The 26,136-nt window shown below is 38.6% G+C and overlaps 2 protein-coding genes across 2 annotated transcripts in view; one reads left to right on the top strand and one right to left on the bottom strand.

The window, feature by feature from the left end:
- The window catches only part of cblb (Cbl proto-oncogene B, E3 ubiquitin protein ligase), an 80,403-nt gene extending 71,415 nt beyond the window's left edge, over positions 1-8,988 (bottom strand). The window contains exons 1-3 of the mRNA XM_049592434.1: positions 8,738-8,988; positions 7,325-7,502; positions 6,808-7,058 (exon numbers count right to left, since the gene is read on the bottom strand). Coding sequence (XP_049448391.1) covers positions 6,808-7,058; positions 7,325-7,492 — 419 coding nt within the window. The 5' untranslated portion in view covers positions 7,493-7,502; positions 8,738-8,988. The remainder of the gene's footprint in view (positions 1-6,807; positions 7,059-7,324; positions 7,503-8,737) is intronic.
- A 4,508-nt stretch (positions 8,989-13,496) lies between these two features.
- The window catches only part of LOC125898993 (A-kinase anchor protein 9-like), a 36,171-nt gene continuing 23,531 nt past the window's right edge, over positions 13,497-26,136 (top strand). The window contains exons 1-5 of the mRNA XM_049593109.1: positions 13,497-13,632; positions 13,749-13,816; positions 14,824-15,054; positions 17,646-19,579; positions 22,630-25,637. Of these exons, the coding sequence (XP_049449066.1) occupies positions 13,789-13,816; positions 14,824-15,054; positions 17,646-19,579; positions 22,630-25,637 (5,201 nt within the window). The 5' untranslated portion in view covers positions 13,497-13,632; positions 13,749-13,788. The remainder of the gene's footprint in view (positions 13,633-13,748; positions 13,817-14,823; positions 15,055-17,645; positions 19,580-22,629; positions 25,638-26,136) is intronic.

Consider the following 26,136-nt stretch of genomic DNA (forward strand, 5'->3'; position numbering starts at 1 on the left):
AATTTTCCCCCATCCTTCAATTTCCTAATTAATATTCCTATCTCGTCCGTGTCTCACTCCGCATGTGAAAAAGAAAAATGCAGCGGGATGGGGGATCAGGTGGTCAGATGTGGAGACGAGGACAATGAAGGCTGGGGGGTTGGGTGTGACGCATGGACATCAGATGGCTTAAGACAGGGTGCAGCCCTGAAGAAAGGTTTGGGGGTGATCACAGCAGTTAATCAAGCGCATGAAACAGACTGGTGCTAGACAGGCTGCTACAAAGACACAGCAGGCCACATATGGGTACCCACGTCCCTGGAGACAGATGTGATACCAGATGTGAGATCACCTCACTGTTACCTCAAAGACTGCTTGTTCCTTTTATTCCTCTTTATTGGAGGATGTTGTGTGTTGTGTTAAACAATAATTACACAATATGAGACACTGCCGAGAACTGATGTTTACCATGACACACAACTAACAGTTAGATCCAGCTCAATGTGAATTAAATACTTTACATGTGCAACCATTTATTAGTGATGTACACTTTAATCTATGTGACAGGTTTTAATGCCTATTTACACAATTCCAAGTGCTTACACAAACATTTTGTCATTGATAATTTTGCTCATGTAATCTGACAATAACAAACAGGGATGGATTACTGAGAGGGCCTACGGGGCACAGATCAAGGGACCCTACGGGTAAAGGGGGTATCCATTCATGTTAACAAGGAGTTGAAACTGTATTAAGTTAATAGTAAGATATGTTGAAATTTGAGTATGAAAGACCATATTATATACCACAAGATTATAATTCAACACGGTATTGGCTGGCAACGATGAAGAAGTCATTTGTAAACTGTATGGTAAACAAGTTGGGACTAAGGGCTCATTTATGCTCAACGTTAAATACGGATCCGGATAGGGACGGAGCCTTCTGTCAGTGCTCTGCGTTCATTTCGTCCGTATTTCTGCACGTTTCCATAAAGCTTACGGATACGGGCCAAACGGAGCAGTACCACCGGGAACTGTGGGGGCAGTGTTGCTGTCATTACCCGATACGTAGCTCTAGTGAGACACGAAGAAGAAATAACAATTCAATTTCTCTCATCGGCAGTAGGCTACTAGAGAAAAGATTTCTACGTTGTCCAGTCGGGATGTATTTAATGGCCTCACCGACCACCGCCTCCTACAACGCTGCCTCTGTTTTTGTCTTTTATGCAAGAGGTACATTATCAATATCTCCTCCACAGTCGCCATGTTTGTTTTTGAGTTTGTTGTTGTCATAAACTTTTGACGCTGGGCTGCCTCCTGGTGGATATATTGGTTAACATCCATGCCAACGTAAAGGGCGCATGGAAGTATGTGGGCAGTGACGGTAACATCATTTGAAACAGACGTATACATTTCCGTACGTAAAGGGAGCATAAATGAGCCCTAAAGATGGAAACACCACAAAATTTCCGCTTCCATATTAAAATTTTCCATCCAACAAAGGGCTAGGCGATATGGCTTAAAAATAATATTGCAATAATTTTAAGCTATTTCATGATGCACTATATATATATATATATATATATATATATATATATATATATATATATATAGTTCATCGTGGCATATATATATATATATATATATATAGGTGCTACTGTAGACTACAAAAACCCAATATTATTAAATTAACTACAGTTACAATAAAGTTAAACAATTAAATTACTGTTATAATAAAGTTAAATTACGCATTGTTAAAATTAAATAAATCAAAGTAGAACCACTGGTGCTTTTATTCTGAAGCACCCCACTTGTCTCATGTCATAGGTGTTGATGTCCATGCTGTGAACTTGAAGCTTCCAGTCAACAGTTAGATGTTGGCAGAAAGTTAAATTGATTGATAAAGTGATCATTTATTCACTGTAAGCTGGAGACAAACTAACAGCTCTCCAGTTCATAATTATATGTACAAGTTGCACTGGTGCTCCATGGTTGCAAAAATCTACTTAATAGTCACAGTCTGGAGTCCTCTGGATACAAAAACACACATTTCGCCTGCTCATACACTATCAGTCAGGAGCTAGTGGTCTAGATGGAAGAAGAACCACGTGTAATTCATCATTTTTGATATCATCATTTTATACATCCCACAAGGAACAAGCAGCGATACATTGAGTATAATCAATATATCGACCACCCCTAATCCAACAGAATACGCTAGTCTGTAACCAACTTCATCCACATAACAGCCGCACCAAACTTGACAGTCAACGATGGCAAGACTGTACGAGGGCGGTTAAACATGATATAAAATAAAAATAACCTTATCAGTTGACTGATCTGATTTATTGATCTCAGTGTGCCCTTGTGTAAAATAGCGTTTACTGCCTATACATTGTGGCAACTTTTAGGTATTCAGTCTCCAGTCCGCAGATATTTATATCTATGTGCATCTCTCTTCAGCTTTTGTTTGCACAATGACTTCACTGTTTTTATAAAAGCAATATCATCAGTAGGGAAATTTCAATATTACCCAACCAAAAATGACACAGCAACATGACCTGTAGAAGGATATGAGGGGGTGTATATGTACGTATGCACAAGGGCAAGCCTGAACATGGTCATTTAACACTGCACTGTCTGAAATGTTTTAGGTCTGTATAAAAAAAATCCCAAACTGTGTTTTATGTGGGCTTTGGTTGCCTAGAGATTAAACCAGGTAGCAGAGGGAAATGGAATTCATTGTGATTACAGACACTGTTGCATTGCCATTATTACATGATTGCACTGAGAAGGTGAATACAGCATTCTTCTTCTTCCTTTTGTTTTTAGCGTTGACTGTATTATTTTGTTTTGTTGTCAGGTTTACTGCTGCTCTGAGAAGTTAATAATCCTGTGGCCTGAATCACGCCGAACAATTGCCAGTGGGCTTGTGCATAATTACAAAAGTAAGATTCCATTGTAATAACAGGTTGTTTATGGGTAAAATTTATTTGATTAAGATGCATGAAGAAAACATCTGTTTCAAAAAACAAATCTTTATTGTAGTATTTTTTATAATAATTTACTTGCAATTTACTTTGCAAAAATATCCCTGTAGTGTTAGAACAGCACCCCTGGAGCAGGTCAGGGTCCACAGGGAGAAAGCCTGCAGACAGCTGTGTTTAAAAACAAGATCTGGTTTAAGAACGGTCTTCCTGTTCACTATGACACCCCGCTGCCTCTGAAATGAGCCACACCACAGCCATGAATAGAAGTGGTATGTCTATAAACGTGTGTCAGAGCAGCAGATCAGACAAAAGAAGCTGCTAAAAATCTTCTCAGTCAGTCTCCTTTGGTGGGACTATGCTTGTGGTGTCCAACAACACCTGCCCACAAAACAACAGCTCACCCTCACATATGAAAGTAAAAGCAATTAAGTCAGTAACACCAGTCAATAATGAAATTAAATCCTGAAACAGTCATACTAAATTGTTTTTTCCAGTAATGCAATAATGTGTCTGTGTAATGCAGCACTGACTGGATACCGCACTGTGTGTGTAACTCTTTTACTAAAGGTGTCAATGAAATCACAGTCAATATTCAGTACTGGTTTAAGTGATGAATTAACAAAACTATATAAGTGTCCATAAGTGGTACCAAGAATCTGATTTTAGTCTTCGTTTAATGGAGACACTACAGATGAAAACACAATTTTTGTCTTCTTTCAGACTTGTGGAAAGAAAACATCCAAAATACACATTGAGGTGTTTATTTTAGCTCGGATTTCTGTTTTGGAAATTTCTGCAAAGAGAATATATTTAAATGTATAATGCCTCATTTGCATATTTAAAAGAAAACTTGTAATATAAAAAGTAATGTCAGTACCCTATTTACCTGCAGTGTCTTATTTTTCTGTCTGAATTTGCGATTTTGCAATACATAACCTTATAGACAATTTTCACAATATGAGTTCTTTCTCATACTTTGAGCCAGAAATCTCTGCTTCAGTGGCACTTACCAAACTGTTCAGTTTTATTCCTCTCTATATTCTGAAGGTTTTTACAAAGGGGCTTTTTCATAAATCATTCATAGCCTGAATTTTATGACTTTTTATTCCTAAAAACATGGCAAAAAATGTTTGGTTTTTTTTGTGGCTTTTCTTATTTATGGAGTAATAAAAAAAAAAAGAGAGATTTTCAAAATTCCCTTTGTAAAAAAAACCATGACTCTTAACATGCAGACAAAAGCAACAAGAATTTTGAGCTGGACTTTATCCAATATTTAGATTTATGTTCCAGAAATGTCTCAAAATTCGTGTGTGTTTAATTGTATAATGCCATATTGGCATATTTAAACATAAAATTTGAAAAAAAAACTTGTAATATAAAATGATGTCCTCATGTAAGTAATCAAATGGCGAAGTTAGTTTTGCTCTATTCACCTAAAGTACTTCCCCTTAAAGCAGGAGATATAGTCAGGATAATTAGGGTGGGGTGTTACATTTTTAAACTTATTCTGCTTTAACAACTGCTCTTCTCTTGCTGATACCAAAACAAATTTAGTCCATCTATCAAGACGTCTGACACATCCTGCATGACTCTCAACATCTAATGCAAGTCTGAAAGATACTATGTTAAAAGCAGGAGATGAGACATGTACGCCTACTTGTTGTAATGCCTGTTAAAACCTGCCTAAAATGTGAGTGGCAGAGGGACGTGTTGTGTTTCTTGGGAAAATTACGTGAATTGCAGCTTGAACTATCCCATAAGTGGCAAACAAAAATCTGCTGAATTACAGTGTACGTAATGAGTGAGCATGTGATTCAACTTTGACATTTAGTTTAAAGAAACATACAATTCATGCCTGATTTCTCCTCTTTTACTGTAAGTAAAAGCAGCGATGTGCTGTGTTTACTGTAAACCCTGTTAACATGCAGATAGATAAAAAAAAATCTGCTGGCTGACTATCTCAGAGCTGAACCAGAAAGGAAATATATGAACAGGATGTAAAGTGCATGGGGATTTTCCCTCTGCTCTGCACATGGCAACTAGAAAGAGCTCCTGAGAATCACTGGAGCCTTTCACACCCCTCATTAACTCGAGCTCTTCTCTTGCACTAACTGTTTAATAAATGATATGAATAAGGAACCAGATTCACTTTTGATGGTCCTTACTCCTTTTTGGAAACAGCCTCCAAAAAAGACAAATCATGTGATCCAAAACATATGCTGGTGTACAGTGGGGCAGTCCTCTGTCTTTGCTGTTGTGTTGTTTTTACAGAGTACTTTATCTAAAACAAATTTACTACTTAGTAGTTCCCATTCATCCAGTCTCATTCTCCTTACATCCGGCACTCCAGTCAGTACTAAGTGATCATAATGCGTTTAGGTCACCGTTAAAGAGGAAATCATGTGAGCTCAAAGCAAATTTAGCTGCGACAATCACAAAAAAAAAAGGCTGGAAAAAAATGGTTCTATATTTTGGTTGACTTAATAAAGGCAAACTCCCTGTCAGCAGTGTCAGCAGCTTGACTCTCCCAGTACCACAGATATGTGACATTTTTTAATATAGTGCTTCATAAGGTAAAGCATAAAGCAAGTGCAGCAGCATAGGCTGCTAACACAGATAACCAAAAAACTGAATATGCCTCTGCTCTTTATTCTCCCTCTAACTCTCCTGTTTTTCACTTCTCCATCTTCACCTCCCACACTCTCTTTAATCTGAGTCACTCAGGCTCATGTCTAACACATCACGATCACAGTGGGTTGATTTAAGTAAAGATGACATGCCAGACGGTTACAGGCCACACACCAAAATCTGCGTTTGATATGTTGCAGCCTGCACAGTGAGACCGTGGAGGGGACAGGACTGCTGGGTGTCCTTCCTGTAAGCCTGGTGAAATGGGCAAACCCCTGTCATCACGGTCATCACAACAGCTCTGCCGTCAACCCATGCTGAGGTTTTAATATCTATCGTGACAGTGACATGGTTGAGGTGAGACAACATTGGCATACACCAAAATGATCATCATTAGATGACTTTTAAGATAAGCAACTTGCAACTAAAGAATTGAATTCAAGAACTAAGAAGTATTTTTGCTTATGAAATCTACTTTTTATCACCAGGCTGTTTTAGTTCTGAAATTCAGTGTGACAGATATGAGTAACTGTGGATTCAACTGATGCTGTGGGAGGTCAGATAGTTCACACTATCTCTAAGATGACACACATCTGAAGTACAAAGCTGAGCCCAGATGACGAAATGTAGCCTTATTTAGTTTTGATGAAACGAAACATTCACAAAAGCACATTTTCCATCAGTAGCGTATCAAAATAAAAATGCTGATGGAAACCCCGCTCAGCCGAGAGAGGACAGTCAGACGCTTGTGACTTCAGCCTGCCATCTCTTCCCTTGCCACTGTGACCATGGTTGTCAGTGAGTGAGAAAATGAGCGGTGCAGTGATGCCAGACACAACTCACATCCTGTCTATTATATTATTCTAAAAGGGCACTGACAGCTGAATAGAGGGCATCCTGTAGCATCTACTGCATGCTTAACCCACAGCATACCGCATGAAGCACTGGAACCAGGGGATCTGAACAGAGTGTACCCTCAGAACATTTTAATGCTGAAACCACCAACAAAAGTGTTTTATATTGAACTGCTTTCATTTGTCTGTCTGACATTGTAACTGGAAAGTGTCATGATTATCATCTCTTTGAAGGGGGTTTTCCTCTGAGGGGTTAATGCAGGTCAAGTCAGTGACCCTCTGTACACCACTGTCATCTCAAAAGTTAGAAGTTAAAAAAAGCACAAAAACAAGATTCTTTATCAAAAGTTCTCTTACCTGTCCTGTGACTGCTCCTCATACATCCTCTCCTTTCCCTCTTTAAAGAGTCTGATGGCCCGTTTGGATTTCCTCATAAGGCTGTCGATGTAGATTTTAAAATACTCGTTTTCACTGAGCTGTGTGAGTCTCTGGTTCTCTTCATATTTGCCCAGTGTAAGCCGCAGGTGCTGGTAGGCATCAGGTAAGATATCCAAGATGTATGGCGGACTGTTTTTCAGCTGGAGTCTGGGATTTTGGCAGAGGCGAACCTGTGGCAAAGAACTCCATGAATGACTGTATCAACTCAGTGTCATCAATGAGTTATTATAGAGTTTGAAAAATATGTTCCAGCCAATATGCAACATTAGAGGATATCAAATACATGCTTGTATTATTTGAATACACAATCACAAAATGATCAGAGTACACATGTGCACCTCATTAGCATTTGCTCCACCTCTCCATGTGCATCTACAACAATGTGCCTACTACCATCTGGCACGCAGGCCTGTCGGGTTTATCACTCTAAACTTACAACTTTATCCATGAGTTTCCAGGTTTTCTCCACAGTCCGCCGGTCGGCAGCCGCTTGTTTCGGCGGCCCCACTGCATCATGGATTGCATCGATGATGCCTAAAATCCGACCCTTACTTCTGTTCGGCCCTCGTCCTCCAGGGTTTCGGCCACTGAGAGCAGTTGCCATTTCCTATACACTGAACACAAAGACGGAATTATTACAGACAGTGAAATTGCCTTTTGTTCAGTTTATACAAATAATCAGTTACAGTTATTCAGTAGTTTGGTTCAGATCCATTAATAGTTGTTTCTCCGAGAGAGTTCCTTAATGTTTATATTAAACAAGAAAGAGCTGGATCAAACAGCAACGGATCATTTTCACACATATATTCAACAGACACCTGAAACATCTCTTACTGTTTGACTGATGCTGTTTGTGAAAGGTGTTCAAGGACCAGAGGAGGTCTTTGAAGGTGCACCAGGGGTTCACAGTTTAATAGCGAATAGTATTTTATTTCTGTAAATTATCACGATGAGAGAATCAGAAGAGTCATTCTCTTTGACGTACGGCAAAAATAGGTAAGAAAGCCTGTACGAAATCATAACTTGTTTCAAATGCTTAGAATACAGGTGGGCCTCATTGTTTTGTGCATTTATGTCTGCTTGGTCGCTGACATGATGGTTACCCCCTTCTTTTATGCATGCTATTGTCTTCCCTCCAGAGTGTCATTGTCCACTGACGATCATGTCATTTTCGTACATAATAATTCATGACATAACTACAGAATGAAACCAGATTGCACGTAACAAACTGCTAATTATAGTGTTTTAAGGTTTAAAAGATTAGTTTACACTGGTTATCACTGAATATGTTGTGATGTACTCCTTTATGGACTTGATTTATGGGCTATTTTTACACCTCTATAGTCACAGTTATGTGGAAAAAAACAACACAAGAGAATAGTCATAGTTTCACTAGATTAGAATATAATCTATAAACTATTTTAGTTAAAAATTAAAATATTATTTGTTGACTATGCAGTCTTTAAAAAAAAAAGAATAAAATAAAATTTCACAAAATAAAAGCATGTTTTTTTTCTTATTGTTTGTCTGTTTGTTTTTTCTATGCATGATAATTTGATGGATCTGAAAACTTTTTTATGGCCCCCCTGGCAGAGTGTCCCGGACCCCTGGGTGTCCTCGGACCCCACTTTGAGAATCACTGACTTGGAGTATTGCTGGTACCATGTTATTATCATTCTATTTTGTTTTCCGTGGGTTGATTTTTAAAGCGACTCCGCGCTGCCACAGACACTCACACAAGCCTGTGAAGCCCAGAGTAAAAAAAATCCCTCTACGGCCACTGTGTGTTTTTAAACAGGAACTCATAGGAATCGATCATTAGGAAGAAAAACTCAAAGTCCTAACTTACCAAACCACCAGGGACTGTCTGCTGGGATCCCTGCTGAACTCGGTCCACATCGAGCGAACAAAAATTAAGGAGTGTCCAAGTGTCCAGAGGGAAAGAGTGGCAGAGGAAGTATCCAGCGTCTATAATCCCGTCACTTCACTACAAAGCCTCCATATTTTACACACGTCTTATAAAAGCTGCTCCCAGTATGTGTCGGAGGAGTTGGATAAACGCGGAGCTGGGAGGTCTGTACTGTATGTTTTGTACGGCCACATCAGTGTCAAGTTAACTCTTTTTAAAAATGTCGCATCCTTTTGTACATTTCAAAATAAAAGCTCCATCATAATTAAATTAAAATTACTTTTTACTTATTCATACTCAGCTTTTTCTGACTTTTGTAAATCAGATAAGCGTTTTAAATTCTGTTGTTTTTATCTCCTTCACACTTGCCCTTTCTACTCAATAATAGCACATGCTCGTCCTTTAATCTGAAGGACGGCTTGTTACTTCCTGTACTGTCTGTCTGTGTGCTGGCTGGCTTGATGCAGCTGTTCCAGCGGTAGGAGGGTCAATGGGAGTATGAAGCAATATTTTCCAGGAACAGACCAGCGCAATGACAGAAGCGACCAGACACCCATTGGTGCTCTGTTAGGATGTCACTAATGTCAAGTTTGACATGATCAGACTGAACAGCGACCTCCGGTCTGAACTCCCAAGATAAAAGACTCGTTGATGACCCCCAGGGGGACAGAGCTGACAGCTGATGGCACAATAATGCTGTAGTGAAGGATCACTGAAACAACTTCCTGGATGTTTCCCTCGTGAGCTTATTAAATGTGTTCAAAATACACTTGTGTTCATTTGTGTTTGTTGTTTTCTAAATTATGATTACAACTTACTGTGAGCATGGGTAGCACATGGATTAAAGACTGACAAAGAAAGAAAGACAGAAAGGCAAAACAATGTATGTCTCAAAGGGTAGCTTAATTTTGTAATAAAATTATGGAGTAAATTATCAATACTATGATTACTACGATTACTACGAATACTACGATTTTTGTGACATTGTTATTATTTTTATAACGTCTACACAAGTGAACATGTACATACACATTTACTGTTTACACTCTCAACATCAACACAACACACTATTTAAGTGAGAAACAAAAAACATTTTATTCTCTGGACTTTCACAGACTTACATGTGGTCAGAATCCGTAGAACTGTGCTGTACGATTGCTTCTTATCACATTCCAAAAATAAATAAATAAATAAATAAAAAAAATCTATGCTTTTACTTTGAAAGCAAACTAGTCTCATTTCCGGTATTGCTCTTGCTTCATGCTGGTGTCTTGATGCGGCCACAGAGGAGATGGGCAGGAGAAGGGCCGCTCCCAATAAATCCTCGCAACTCCTCTCACTCTGATCAAACGAGCACTGTTCTACCGGAAATGACACAAAGAGCAGTGTGGGTGTACTATAACTAGGAATAAAGGGTTAGTGTGTGTGTCTGTGCGTGTATATATATATATATATATATATATATATATAAGTGATGCACCCACAAACCCAACATCTGAGGACTCTGTCCAGAAGAATGCAGTCCTAGGAACAGCTAAAAACCTGCACAGAACCCTCAACTGTAACCCTCAATATATATAAATTTAAAGTTATTACACCACACATTACACAGTAGTACACTGTATACAATGAGTGTCAGTCAGTCAATTAATAAGGTTCCAAAACCTCGAGACAATACTGTAAAAAGGTATCAGATGTTGAATTTGTATTGGCGCCTGACAAATGTTAATCAAAGAAACTGCATTTTGTCACATTATATACAGTCCAGGCCATATGGGAATATAGTAACGGTACTTTTACGAATACTCTGATTGATTGTTTGTGTATACACTTATCAGCCACAACATAAAAACCATTGACAGCTGAAGTGAATAACTTCTCCTTGGACCAGACTTGGCTCTGACCTGAAGAGGCATGGACACAGGGCCTCTGTGGGTGTCCTGTGGTGTCCAGCACTAGGGCCTTGGCAGTGGATCCTTCAATTCATGTGCATTGTGAGGTGGGGTACCAGCAAGTCCCATCCCAGCTCAATAAATTGAGTATTTGGGATTGTCACTGCCATCAGGGAGTGCTGTTGCCATGAAGCGGGGAACTTAGTCTTCAATTGTGCTTTGGCGGGTGGAGCGTGTAAGGTAACATTCACATGATTGCCAGGACCCAAGGTTCCCAGCAGAACATTGCACTGTAACTAAATGATCAGTTACTCACTTCACCAGCCAGTGGTTTTCTCAAATTTTATTATAATTATTTTCACATTAGATTTAGTTACTTTGAATTAAAAATTGAAAATGAAACTATACCCTGAATAAATTAAATCATTATTTGACTCAGTGCAGCTCAACTTGCCTGCACTGACTTATTCAGTGATGTGTTGATATGGTAATTTTGACATTTAAGAGAAGAATGCTGCAGAAAAGGTTGTGCAGGTGGCCTGCATAAAATCTGGAGAAAGGTGTGAAGTTTAGTGAATGTCATAACGCCTTGCTGTGTGCACTGTGGGGTTTGTCTGAATGCTGCTTAAAAAAGATGCAGGATTATTCTATCTCTACTTTGACCTCATAAATGTCAGCAGTAAGTTGGCAGAAAGTTTGTTGATCATTACATAATTGGTCACATGCTGCTTGTATGTAACTTTGCACTGTCTGCAATAGTTTGTCATGTCTGTCAGTCATATCTTGTATATGATGTGCTTTTATAGTTTGAGTCATGGAGAGATAAATTAAACTGAAACTCAAATTTTAATATGCAATCCGCATGACAGCTTTAATTCACTCTGAGATAAATATATCAGGATGAACATTACACAACTTATTTATACATTTTATTTGCTCCTTCATTCTGTTCAGTGTGAGGGTGGCGGTTGCCAAGGCTCATCCCAGCATGCATTGAACAGAAGCTTATAGAATACCCTGGACAACTCAGATATCAGGTTACTCACGGTCTTACATGACAGCAACTTATCAGATGCACCTGACTCGTATGTCATTGAAATGTGGGAGCGAAAGCAGTGTCATAAGGTGGGGAATGCACACAGGGACAGGGATCCAAATCACTCTGCCTTTTTGTTAGTGACAAAATAAAACCACCTTCACATGCAACATTTCACATCAAATGTGTGTGCATCGAATCACATTTGATGGTACTTTTTATCTTTTCCAGCAGAGGGCGCTGTACTCAAATGGAAAAGACAACTTGATGTTACAGAGTTAATGCAGTACATTTATGGGGAAAATGTGATTGCATTGTCCTTATACACTGCACTGTTTAAAGTTTTTCACATAGGTGGCACATTTGTAGAGAGACGGTGGCTGTATTCACTGGCATTTTAATATATTGTTCAAAAGATAATTTCATTTTCTAAATCAGGGGTGTCAAACTCATTTTAGTTTAATCTGACCTCAAGTGGGCCAGACCAGTAAAAACCATTGCAAAGTAGCCCATAAATAACAACATCTCCAAATTTTCCCTTTGATTTACTGTAAAGAAAAACAAGCGCATTCTGAAAACATCCAATTATAATACAGATGATGAACAGCGTGCAGGTGTCTGAAGATGAATACATACAAGTTCAACAATATGTCTCAGTTTTCCACATTTATTCAGTCTGCTACTCAATGATATTACATGTGCATTATTCCATACATGTCCACTCCTGTGTAGTAATGCGGTCATCACCACACCAAACTGAAGTGGAAGATATTGAGGAAGCATGTGAAGTTATCCCCTGCCTCCCAAACCATTTACAAATGTAAAGTTTTGGTTGTGCCTTAGCAAAATGGTTCCACCAATATTGTTTCAAGAGAGGTCTGGTCAGAGTGGAATAGTCAGAGTGGAATAGCCTCTGCAGCAGCAGTTTACATGACGGAGGCTACTCACTGTTTAACTTGCCCATGAAACCTGGCACAAAAGTGCAGCAATAGGACTTTTAGGTCTGCAAAATCATCCAGTAGGCCGGACTGACAACCAAAAATGTATGTAATCGTTACACCTACAAAACACTAAAAGAAAGGACTGATGACTTTAAACCTGATATATTTTAACCTTATGTCATGTTTGTATTTAGCTTAGGGGTTAACTGTGTGCACAGAAAGGGAGTACCTGCAAATGTTTATCATGTTTTTGAAGGTTTGCCCTTTACACTTATTTCCACACAGACCCTAGAAAAGTAAGATTCAGCCCAATTTTTCACATCCCACATTTCCCCAGACCCTGCTCTTCTCATTGAGTACATGTAGTTACTTGTTTTGTTAATCCTGATGCAGGAATGAAAACCAAGACTGCATAATAATATTAGCCAAGTATTTGATGGGATATGATTCAGTAATGTAATTTTCAACCATATTTACATGTGCTATATTCAAGAACTAATGCTACTGGAAAGTATCCAAACACAGCACACCCTTTCTGTGTGTAAAAACAAGTAGGGGAGTCACCTTCGGTTCTCGTGATTACTCATTGCTCATCAGGAGTGCCGAGGGAATCCCACCAAGCCAAACATGGACTCCACCCTTATCAGCTGAGACCAGACTCACAGAGTAAGAGGTTTCACCTCCCAAACATCACCTACTATCCAATCATACCCTCACACTTACTGGGCGTCACATTTATCTGACAACCCATGACCAGCAAACGTGTGTGGGGGGGTGGAGATATAAAGTGTTTTGAAGATAATAGTGCAAGCCTGGTTCATTCCCGCAGAGCTCCACAGGGTTTACCACCGAAGCAGACATGCAAATGACTTGATAAAATGTTCCTTGTGTTTTAGGACTCTGAGCCTAACGTGATTTATTTTGTATTTTTTGTAAGCGATTCCAGATAAAAAAAAAGAAGATGAGGTAAGGAAAAAATAATGATATAAATAATAATATAAATTGGCAATGGTTCAATACACTATGTGTGTTTGGTTTTCTATAATTAACTGAATTCTAATTTTATATCATTCCTGCTCAAGCCTGTGATCTAATGGAAAACAACAGTTCTGAATTTGTAATATGGAAACAAATCAACCAGGAGACCATGGTGAGTTTATTTCATTCCTCAAAGTGATTATGTGGTTCTCAGCGTTAAAGGATAACTTCAGCATTTTTCAAACTGGATCCTATTCCCCTGTGTAAACTGATCAAAGGGACTGATGTGAACAACAATTTCTGAAATTGTTCCAGTATTGAGGGAGTGGGCAGCAGCCGCGGAGCGAGCTGCAATTGAAGCACATGGGGCAATTGAGCACTGTCACTGTATGCCATTAAAAGAGGCTATTTTTGATGCAGACGGGCTCAGATTGTTAATATAAGTGTCTCAAGTATCTCTTTACCTTTCACTTGATCCAGTCTGTTTGTTATTGCCTTTATAAGCAGGAGTCTCGTTCTGAAATATCACGAGTATAATAACCAGAGTAGTTTACAGAAAATGTAGTTCAGTATTGTCTAGAAGATTTTCAATATCATGGATGATTATTTACCTGATTTCAATAATGTGGCTCAGGCCTTTGAATTTGATACTGTATGTACTGTACAGGAAGAGAGGATGAGGAGGGAGAGAAAAAAGGCAGCTCCATCCAGCTTCCATTACAGCTTGTTCCCTGCCTGCTGGCAACTATCGGCTCTCTCAGTACCAGACAAATTTCAAAAATTGTTGTCCATATCAGTCTCTTTGACCATTTTTCATGGGGAAATAGGGTCCGGATTGAAAAATGTCTAAGATATCCTGTAAACATAGTATTTATGTATTACAACCATGAATGTCATTCCAGGTTGAACTTGCTGTCAAATTTACCCCAAACTGCCACTGTGTTGAAATCTATTGCAAGTTTGTTGTTCTGCAAAACATGTTGTGACTGTTGCATGTTTAAAAGATTAGTTTTAGTATTCTGGATGTATGATTAAATGAAAACCTACCTTGAAAACTCAAAGAACATTTGACAGCACAGTAAAGTACCACCAATGTCAAATTACTGCCAGTCACTGCACACATTTCTGCTTGTTAAAATATCTAATGGGTAGAGAACTAAGAGTCTAATTCATTTGTAGTGGGGGCCTTCCTGGAGGAGTTCAGGGAGCAGATCATTGCTGGGGTGAGATCACCCGGAGCCATCATACAAGCCTGGATCTCACAGCAGCCGACGACCATCAATCAAACTTTGACACCACAGGAACAAATCAGGGAGCTGTTTCATGTCGTGGAAAATGGAACATCACAATCCAAAGTTTGCTTCTACCAGATACTTTCGCAGGAGGAACCCGAGCTAATAGCTGATTTAGGTAAGACAAACCTGTAAAATGGCATAGTAATACATGTTTTAAACACCAGCATACTGTTGAGGAATTCAATGTGCTATAACAAATGACACAATTGTGACAGTGGATAAAAAAGATGCTCCTGACTCAAAACAGCTGCAGTCAGTTTTTAAACCAACATGACCAAAAAAAAGTAAAGAAACAAAAACAAGAAGTAGTCAAGGGAAGGTTGGAAAGTGTGTGAGGGTGATCAATGCAATTTTCCTCCAAAATTTTTTTGTCATATTTGTTGAATGTGTCACTATATCCTGACAGTAGTACATGAGACAATCTAATCAGTGCTCCTCATGGCATTTGCAAAGATCCACCACATCTGCTCTACCAACAACAGCGCTGTCAATGTGTAGTGACAGTTTCAGCAGATATGATAAAAAGTAATGTTTATAAACATTACCTACTGAACCTTTAAGCTACAGCACCCACATAGCCATGGGTGTGTCCAGATGTGGCACCTACATCTCAAACTGGCACACCCAGCATAATCATGACAAATGTAGGAGTTAGCTACAAATTTAAAAACAAAATCTCTATACTATAGATTTCCCTTGTCATCTGTCCCACCCATGGATATATTATAGGATCACCCATCTATGCCATGTTGCACCCTTGGGGGTGGGCCAGGCCGGGCTGCTGTGCCAGCTCATTTAAACTCCTTGCCAAGTTGCCCAGGGCTGATTCACTGACAGGGGCCCTGCCCTGGCTTCACATTTCACCAACTTTTGATTGACAGCCTGTCACAGGCTGTGATATTAAGTCATTATTGTGACACCGCTGATGTTGACAAGCGGAACTGCAGTCACCAAGTGCACATTATGGACTTTCAGTTGAAGGCCCTGAACTGACTTGTACAGCAGATAAAAAGAGAAGTAGGCCTAAGACATTGTTTTCCCTCACTAATGGAGGTGCTGGACTCCTGTCCCAAAGACATTTTTCCAAAGATGAACAGTTGCAGGTCTGTGAACACAGTTATGTTCACAGACCCACTGAACAGTTTATGTTGGCTACTCTTTTATTTGAATGATGATTAAATGATTACATTGTTCAAGACCAAGTCCTGCTGTCTTACTATAATGCTAGCCTACTAGCTAACATTGCTCCTACAGATTGCTGACCTGTGCTTTTTTGTATATAAATTGTACTTGTACAATTCATGGTTGTGTGGTTAGCCTACTCTAATATGTTCAGTGGGTAGACCATTGCAGTCGCCACCACTCCAGATTTGGTGCTGCTTTTATGCAACAGTTGCACTGTAATGCTGTTGGGGAAATCATTGCAGCATTAAATGAAGAAATAATGTTGCAACTTGCCTCTGCCACCCTGTTTCTTGTAACTATCACATGTTGCTAATCATTATCAAAAAGTAATCAAAACCAGTAGCATATTATGGATATCAATGTATGTTTATAAACATGTTATACATGTTTTCTTCAGCAAGATAATCCTGACAAATGAACACCACTTTTATGATTTTTAAGATGTAAATGCGATTGCAAGTAAAAAGCTAATGGTAGGTTAAAAACGAACTACAACATGGTTGAAAAGACTTAATGTTGCCACCACAGTGAGGCTGTAAAGCCATGTTCGGTGTGATGATGTTCTGCAGTCTCATTTAGCCAGCTGTTTACAACCAACGCATAAAAGTAAATAAATTCATGTGTGGGATATTTACTAACGAATTTTATGTCGTAGAACAAAAGGTGAAAATCTCTTTAGCTTGTGATAGCGGCAGACGTTATTTTAGGAATCTAAACAATAACCCATTAAAAAAAAACATTGATTTTAACAGGAGGGAACTGGGAGAGCAAAAGTGCTGGCTCATTTCCCTGGTTGTAGGACTAGCTAGTTATACCCAAATTTATGAGAAAAATACAAACTTATCAGTGTGATAACAACTACCTAAAGTGGCAGAAACTGTCTTTTTTGACATTTTCATCTTTAATTTGGCCCACGTTCATCTGCTAACACAGAGGTGGCAGACTTTATGACCTATACTGCAGCCAGCCACCAGAGGGTGATAGAGATGTTTTGACTTCACTTTTGGGGAGCTGTCATGTTGTCCATCTTTATGTACAGTTTGTGATTGATACAATTTATAGTAGGTATATACTCTAAATAACATTTCAATGAGATGAGAGACAGAGTTCAGCAAAGAGAAGAGAGCGGAGGTTGCAGTGAGTGGGGATAGAGAGAGACTGAAAGAAGAGAAAGGAAAAAGAAAGGAAAACTCCTCTGACTGTATGCTGAAAAATCAGTGAAGCACTGTCACCTGGCCAGTGTGAAGGAGTGTGTCTTACTAATAAATAAATAAATTAAATGTTGTTGTACTTGCTTTTCTATATGTTTAATTCTGTCAATGCCTTGTGAAAAATGTCTGTTCTTGCTATACTTCTCTTCCTTTTGGTGTCACTAACAAAGATAAACATGCTTGAAATGTGTTTTTCAAGTGGCCCTGCACTACCGTTCCACCCTCTCATCTGTAGTCAAAAGAATTTAACACAATATAGGGTACAGTTTGAAATGACAAGTGATATCCTGTCCATTTTCTTGATCAACAGAGCTAAGACAACAGAACAGCAGGACGACCCAAACAGAACAGAAGTGGACAATGGAAAACAGCAAGCAATTAGAAGACGAACACACAAACGTCTACATAAAAACCAAAAGGGATACTATTAAAAGACAAAGAGAATTGACATGTCAGGTAATGGGGGAGATTGAACAACTTTTGGAAGAGACACAAAGAGGGAGAAAGGAAATTGACTACCTAAAGACAAATACAGAGCAGCAACAGGAGGACATTGCCAGGCTGACAGCTGAAAAACATGAGCAGGACTTACTGATAAAAGGACTGAGATTACAGATAGAAAATGTTATTGAGAAACTCGAGGAGAATAAAAATGAAGCCACTCTAGAAAAAAGACAACTTCTAAAAATGCTGACTGAAATATACCAAGAGAGGGAAGCTCTGGAAAAAAGACGCAAGGAGCTCATGAATGAGAGACACAAGTTAGAAATGGTCAAGCATGATAAGACAAAATCACAAGAAAGCAAGGAACCCCAAAAACCCATGGAGCAGATAAAGAGAGAGCAGGAGATAACAGAGAGGCTGATAGCTGACAGTCTGCAGAGTCTCATTAATAAAAGTAAGAAAATGATGCTTGAAGCAAAGCATGAAAAAGAACAAATGGAGAAAAACATAGCAGACCTCAAGCAAGAGTTAAAGAGAAATAAAAAGGATATTTCCCAACATAAAGATCAAATTGAGCACTTCAAACTTATTCTGAATGTAAGTACCAACACAATGAAGCAAACAAAAACTCAAAGAGCTGTTGAAATGCAGAAAGCTGCAGTCCCACAGATGGAAAGCAGAGAAAGACAGGAAGAAGACGCAGACACATTTGACACTGTGAAGATAAAACTCTGCAGAATCCAGGAAGAGATGGAGAAACTTTGGGATGTGCTGGAAGATAGTGAACAAGTAGAAGTAACTGTGGGAGAGGAGCTAAAGACAGAGAGTGGTCGAATTGAAGATGTTACATCTGACTCCAAAAAGCAAAGACAAGACAAGCATGAAAGCATGAAGACAACACAGTGGGAACCAGAGATAAAGGCTGATCTGCAGAGGCAAAAACAAGACATAGAGAACAAGTTGGCACAAATCCAATCTGAAAGAGATGAAATACAAAAAACCAAGGCTGAAATACAAATAGAGAAAGAAAACATAGAAAGAGACAGGCAGTTAGCTAAAGCTGAAATGAATGCAATGAAGTGTGTGAGGGAAAATATCGAAAAGCAAAAACAGGAGCTGGATGACAAGTTACAAAAGACAAAGAAAGAGATAAGAGAGATGGAAGTGATGAGCTCTGAGATTGAAATAAAGAAAAAGGACCTAGCAAAAATGATTAGAATGAGCAAGAGAAAAAGGGGAGAGATCAGCAAGATGGAGGAGGAGTGTGGACACGCTAAAAAAGACACAGAGAAAAAACAAGATAAGACTGAGGGGCAGGGGATGGAGTTGAATGTGGAGAACAGATCTGAAAATCAGTTTGAGGAAGACAACATGGACACAAGCTCAAAGAATGAAGTGAACACTGGCATGAAGAGAGTTATCCTCGACATAGAAGAGATCAGAAAGATGCTGCACAGGGTGAGAGAAGATACAGAGCAAAGCAGGAGGGACTGTACACAGGAAAAGAGCGAAATCCAATGGATGAATTTTCAAGTAAAAAAAAAGAGACGAGAGCTTGACCAACAGCTGGAGAAGACCATGAATGAGAGGGATGAGTTAGAAATCATGAAGGTAAAGATACAGCAACACAGGAAGGAGGTTGAACAAAAACTGGAAGATACAATAACTACAATTCTGACTTTTGGGGAAATAAAAGCTTGCATAGAAACAGCTGCTGCAGAGATGAACAACACCAGGGAGGAGATAGTCAAAGCACAAAGGTCGATGGATCAGAACAAGGAAGAGGTCAAAAACTACATGGTAAGTAAATCTTTTCTCTTTTTTACTTTTTAATCCTGGACCAGTAATAAGCAGTTTCTAATTTTAGCATGTCATAGCAGAAAGCAGTTGTTTAAATATAATGCACATGGCTTGCTTTCTTTTTAGCTGTGCCAATTCCAGAGTCCAGGTTTTATCACTGATGATGAGTTTTATACTTTAAAGAACAGAATTAAAAGGAAGGTAGAATATAAAATAGAACAAAAAAAGCTTTGACAGAGAATTTTTGCACAGTCTTTAACCTCCACCTCGTCATTCTTGCCTGATCACATTCTTACACTGTCATAAATCACTCATTTTGGTTTGAATCAGCAGAACAATCAACGTGGTCTCACAGATGAAAATGACCATGGCCTCCTACACAATATGTGGTGGGGGCAGATATTGTGTTAAAATTACATGGTGGCAGCACGTTTGGATTTAGGCACCAAAACTACTTGGTTAGGTTTAAAAAAATATCATATTTTCAGTTAAAATACCGTAAGCACATGTAACTAGGGGTGAGCTATATATACCTGAAGTATTGTGGCTTATTCCACATGATATATTAAATGACAATAACATAAGCATCTACTATAAATTGTCATTTTTTAAAACCACTGGTATGACACTCGCTTTGGTGTTTCAGTTCGCTTTCTCTCTCCAATGCCTGTATTCCTCTCGCAGGCACACATACATAAAGACTCACAAACATGATACCTCACACACACTCCTCCCATTTAGATCAGCTCCAGATCACAGCTCCAGACAGCTACTATTTTGTGACCATGGAGCACCAGTGTGACTTGCACATATTTTAATATATGAACTGGAGAGCTGTTTGTTGTTTCCAGTGAATAAATCATCCATGTTTAATGGCGCCGCTGTAACAGTTTAACTTAATGAGTTTAACAATAGTGTGTGAACAGATTAAGTGTGTGTTTCTGTACACGCGGGGCTCCAACCATGACTCGCAATTGCATTTTGTGACCACAGAGCACCAGTGCGATTTGCCCGTACTTTTGATGTATCAGCTGGAGAGCTGTTGGTTTGTTACCAGCTGTAAACATCTTCACATTTATAGGCGCCACAGTAATAGTTTAACGTTCTGCTAACTGCTCACAACAACTGCTGACTGGAAGCTTCAAGGCCACAGAAAAAAACATCAATGCTTCTAGCCCTAGTCTTCGATTCATTTATATATCCTGTTAGGGGTTGCAAGGGGGGAGGGGAGCCTATCCCAGCTGACAGTGGGTGAGAGGCGGGGTACACCCTGGTCAGGTTGCCAGACTATCCCAGGGCTTTACTATAACAGTACTTTTTTTGATGTGTATCACGATGTAGCCTAAAAATATCACATTATTTTTTTAAAGCCTTATTGCCCGGCCCTACATCTAACATTATGAATTGTGAAAGTATGTTCAGTTAAAAGAAGTCAACATTGACTTTGTCGATGTTTCACACAAAACATTAACAGCGCTTTTCCAAGTGAAAGTCTTGTGTTTCTTTGACCCATCCACCAGCCTCCTCCCCTACGATCTTTCTCACCATTTATGCTACCTATGGGGTCGTAACATTAAACAATGACCACTGTGTGATGTCGTTGAACCTAGGGAATTTGTGTGTCCACCATAACAATGGTGGACAACAATGGTTGACTTTCCACTAGTGGTGTTTTCAGGGTGCTGCCATGTAATTTCCACGCAGTATGTGCCACCAAAAAGTTAAAAGGTCTTTGCCATTTCCTGTATTTCTGTGAGTCCAGGTTGAGGAGAACAGAAGTCATCATCACTAAATATCACACTGCTGTGGTAAATCCATGGATTGCACTGCCTAGATTATTGATACAGTCTTCATATCCTTTTTTTTTGTAGGCGACTGATATTCTATCCTGACCATGTTTTGTCTAAACTTCTTAAAGATTCCTCCTGCACATACATCATTCTGCACAGTAAAGCTTGGAACATACAAATGAAGTAACAATATGTAAAACACATTTTTTGAGTAACATAAAAGCCAACGTGAGCTTAGCTGACTTGATCTAAGACAGTGGTGTGAAATTCAACTCTCATATACTGCATGGTTTTGAAATAAGGCTGGATTTGTAAGTGTGTGTGTTCTAGGTAATGAAGATACATGTCAACAGTGGAGGTCTATGGCTCAGACAATGAAGATATACCAGGCTTTGGATACACAGAGTACTTGTAGGATTGATTTGTTGTTGATCAGGGTCTGCACATTGGATTTTTTTAGAGTACTAAAATTATGGAATATCACCAGACTTATCCTTTGACTTATGTAACATTAATATATCTCAAGTTTTTCCAAACCATAAATTATTATTTCCCCACCCGATGAGGGCTTGGTTTGGAAGTAGCTCTAGGTACTGTTCCATTTAATTACATTTTGCATCTGAACTGAACCCATTCAAATCTTACATTAAATCTTTTTTGACCTTTTACTTGTTCTTTGTAAATATAATACTAGAAAATAATTTGTTGGTACAACAAAATAATATGTAATCAAGAAAATAACTACAGTAGCCATCCATCCATCCATCCATCCCAGACTAGCTGGTCTTTGTTTTTTGTTATATTAGCACTTTAAAGATGATGATTAATGAATTATTAAATTACTTTATGCATTCATTTCTTTTTGAACCAATACAGAATAAGCATCTGTAAAAAAAAAAAAAAAAAAAAAATAGACAATAGACATTCAAATCACATTTATAATAGCACATACTTTTACTTCGGTAACATTTTTTTATGCAAACCTTTACTTGTAGAGAATTTAACAGTTTGGTATTATTTTTGCTTTAGTCAAATATTTGAACACTTACACTTAATCTGACACTGCTTCCTGTCAGTGTGAGTTTGACAGCGTGAGTGTCTCTTTTACACCCATAGTTGTTTTACTGGGGGAAGTACTCAATCAATATAACTAATGATAATATTAATTAATTAAACTAAAAGTTCTTTGGATTGTTGACCTAGCATGGTCGCATGAGAAGCAATAAGAAAAACCATGACAATGCTTTCTTTTTTGTGAAGGATAAGATGACTTCCATGAAAGCTCAGCTCAGCAAATGGACACTGACAGACTCTCCAATCAAAAAGACTTTTCCAAGGAAAACATCTAAACTTCAGGAACCACAGAAAGAAACAGATGATCCTATCAAAGATCAAACATTTAAAATTCCAATAAACAAAGAAGGAGAAGGAGAGGAAATTACAAAAGAGACCATGTCTTTGCAGCAATCTTTAACACCAGAAGACCAGCATCAAAGAGAAGAAATAAAAGAACAGGAGAGTACTGAGTCAGAGTACAAACAAACACAAGAGCTCAATTTTTTTGCCGTGGACGTGAAGAAAGAGCAGAATGTTTTCTTACAGACGCAGACAGAAATTCATGAAGAAACATTAATGGATGATGATCAAACAGAATTACTGATAAATGTAAGAGAAATGGAAGAAGTGCAAAAGCAGATGTCCAAACTCAAAGACAGAGAGGAGCAAATGAGGGAGCAAATAAGCATTGCTATGGGGAACATGGAGGGAAACAATCAAGAGATTAAAAAGCTCATTATGGAAATAAATGAGCTGCAGAGCCAAAAACCAGATTATGAAAATGGGTTACAAATTGCAGTCAGAGAAAGCACAGATGTTTTCAAACATGAAATAGTTAAATATGAAGTGAGAGTGCGAAAACAGGAGAGTGGCAATTGGGTGAAACAAGAAGTTATTGATGATGTTCAGAAGCAAAAACAAAATCAGGAGTCAAGAGAAAATATGCGGACACATACTGAAGAGACAGATGGACGTTCTGATAAAAAGGACACAAGAAGTGCTGATGTACAACAACTTAGGGCAGAGATTCATAGAACACGAGAAATCATGAAACTAGTAAAACTAGAACTTGAATATCAAGCTGAAGAAAGTAATATAGACAAAGAGCATAAGGATGAAGGCAGTGAACACGAAGGATTGCTCCAAGACATGAAACAATTCCAAGAGCTTTTAAAACTGGTACAAATTACAATGAGGCAAAAGCAAATGCATCTGAATGAAGAAATGAGCAACATGAAATCAATGAAAACTGCAGCAAAAAAACAGAACAGACAGCTGGATCAGAGGTTAGAGAGAACCTTGAGAGAGAGAGATGAATTTGATATTTTAAAAATAAAAATGCAGAGACAAATTGAAGTGACTGAGCAGAAGTTGGAGAAAATGGGCAAAGTTAAAAGCACCATGGAGAAAATTGCTGAGAAGACAAGACAGAAAAGTGAAGACGTAGAGATTATTATAAAAGAAACCGAAGTCAAACTGAGACAGTTGGAAGACCTGAGCAATAAGATTGAGGCCACAAAACAAGAACTGGAGAACAGCTGTCCTTTAATATCCCAGAAAAGAGCTGAAATTGAAAAAATCAAGACTGAAATCAAGCAGAAAAAAGACAGAGAATCTGCCTTAGAAAGTCTTGAGAGTGTAAAGGGAGACATAAAGAAACATGACAGAGCTGAAACAGATGTGGAAAGGGACAAAATCCAGAGAAGAATGGGTAAAGAATTGGAAGAAATGGAAAATGAAATCTCCAGACTCAGATCAGAAAAGGAGAAACTGGAAAGGGATAGAAAACTGACAATGGATAATTTGGCTCAGAGAAAGAGTGAAATTAAACAGCTGAAAAAAGCCGTAAGTGACCAAGTGAAACAAAAGACAGAGAGACAAGAGATTGAGATGCTGAAACAACAGATTCAAGTAGAGAGTGAGAATGTGAGAATGGAAAAACAACAAGCTGAGGCAGAAATGCATCAGATGAAACACTTAAGGGAGAGTATGGAAAGACAAAAACATGAGCTTGATGACAAAGTGCAAGCAACCAAAAGAGAAATAAGAGAAATGGAGCTGCTGAAGTCAGAGCTAGAAATAAAGAAAAAGGAAAGTGAAAAAATATTTAGAAAAAACATGCGAAAAATTGAGAGTGAAAGAAAGTGGAATAACATACAAAGAGAAAAGGAGAAATTAAGGAAAGAGACCAAAAAGAGCACAAGAGAAGTAGACCAAAGACCTGAAGAAATTGTGACAGAGAGGGGAGAGTCAGAAATGTTGGAGATAAAACTGCAACAGCAGGAGGAGGAGCTGGCTGAAGAGAAGCAGAGAAATAAAGACCAGACTACTTTTATCCAAGTACACAGGAAAAATGAAAAACAACGTCTGGAAACACAAGCAGTCAGAACCATCAGCAAGGAAGCTGAAAAGATGCATCAAAGCTCAAAAGCCACAGATTTCAGTTTTGACCTTCAGAATTTGAGACAAAAGATTCATGTAAATTTGGAAATAATTAAGAGGGAAATGGGAATCCTTGAAAATGTAAATGTTCGTTTAGGGAAACAAAAAGAAGGACTCAAAGCATTAAAAGCTGAGAGTAGGACTGTGAGAGACAACATGAGTCAAATAAAATATCAGATAAAGATGACCTTTGACAAAATGACAATACAAGCAAAAGCAGAGATGGATGAAATGGTCCACATGTGGGATGATATCCAGACAAAAGAACAGGGGATTGAAATCAGATTAGAAGAAGTTAAAAAAGAAAGAAGAGAAATGGAAGTGTTGAAGTCCGAGTTGGAGATCAAAATAAGAGAAAATCATAAGATGATCCGAAAAGGCATTAAAAAACAGCAGGATGCTAAAAACATATGGACTGAGATCAAAGGAGAAAAAGATGCCCTCAAGAGGGAGACACAGAAGAGGAAGAAAGAGCTTGACAAGCGACTGGAGAGGATCATCAGAGAGAGGGATGAACTGGAGATCGTGAAACTGAAGATGCAAAGAGAAAAGGAGTTGAGCGATGGTACAAAAGATCAAAAACGAAGTAAGACAAGATGGTCCAATGTGGTCATTGAAAAGCACGATGTGAAAGAGCAGTGGCAGCTAAACATTGTTGAAGAACATGAAGTTCTTGAAAAACTGAAGGCAGAGCTGAAGCAAGACAGAGAGGATCTGGACAGAGAGCGTGAGAAGATGAACAAAGAGAAACTGGACTTGGAGCTGATGAGGTCTGACATCCTGAAACAAAGTGACACATTAAAACAAGCAATACAACATATGAAAGAGCAAAAAGACAAAGTGGAAATCACACAGTCTGAGCTACAAAAGAAGAAAGAACATGCAGACAGTCAGTTTGATGAGATAAATAAAGAGAAAAGCAACATCAAAGATCTGACCCTTCAGCTTCAGACTGAAAGAGACAAATTTGAGAATGTCATGAACATGATTATCTTAAAACAAGAAGAACAAGAACTCAAGGACAACGAGTTTAAGAGACAAACACAAGAACTGGAAACTCTTAAGAACAGTGTGCTGGCAGAAAGAGAGGAACTGGAAACTTTGAGGAAGAATCTCAACAAGAAGAAAGAAGAGGTTGAAGCTGCCCTTACCACCATCGGTGAAGAGAGAGAACAAGTCACTAAAATGAAGACTGCATTTTACAGGGAGAGGGCAATGCTTTCAAATGACAAGGAAAGGATGAAAGAACTGTCTAAGCTGAACATGAAA

Source organism: Epinephelus fuscoguttatus, linkage group LG12 (assembly GCF_011397635.1).
Source record: "Epinephelus fuscoguttatus linkage group LG12, E.fuscoguttatus.final_Chr_v1".
Classification (NCBI taxonomy): domain Eukaryota; kingdom Metazoa; phylum Chordata; class Actinopteri; order Perciformes; family Serranidae; genus Epinephelus; species Epinephelus fuscoguttatus.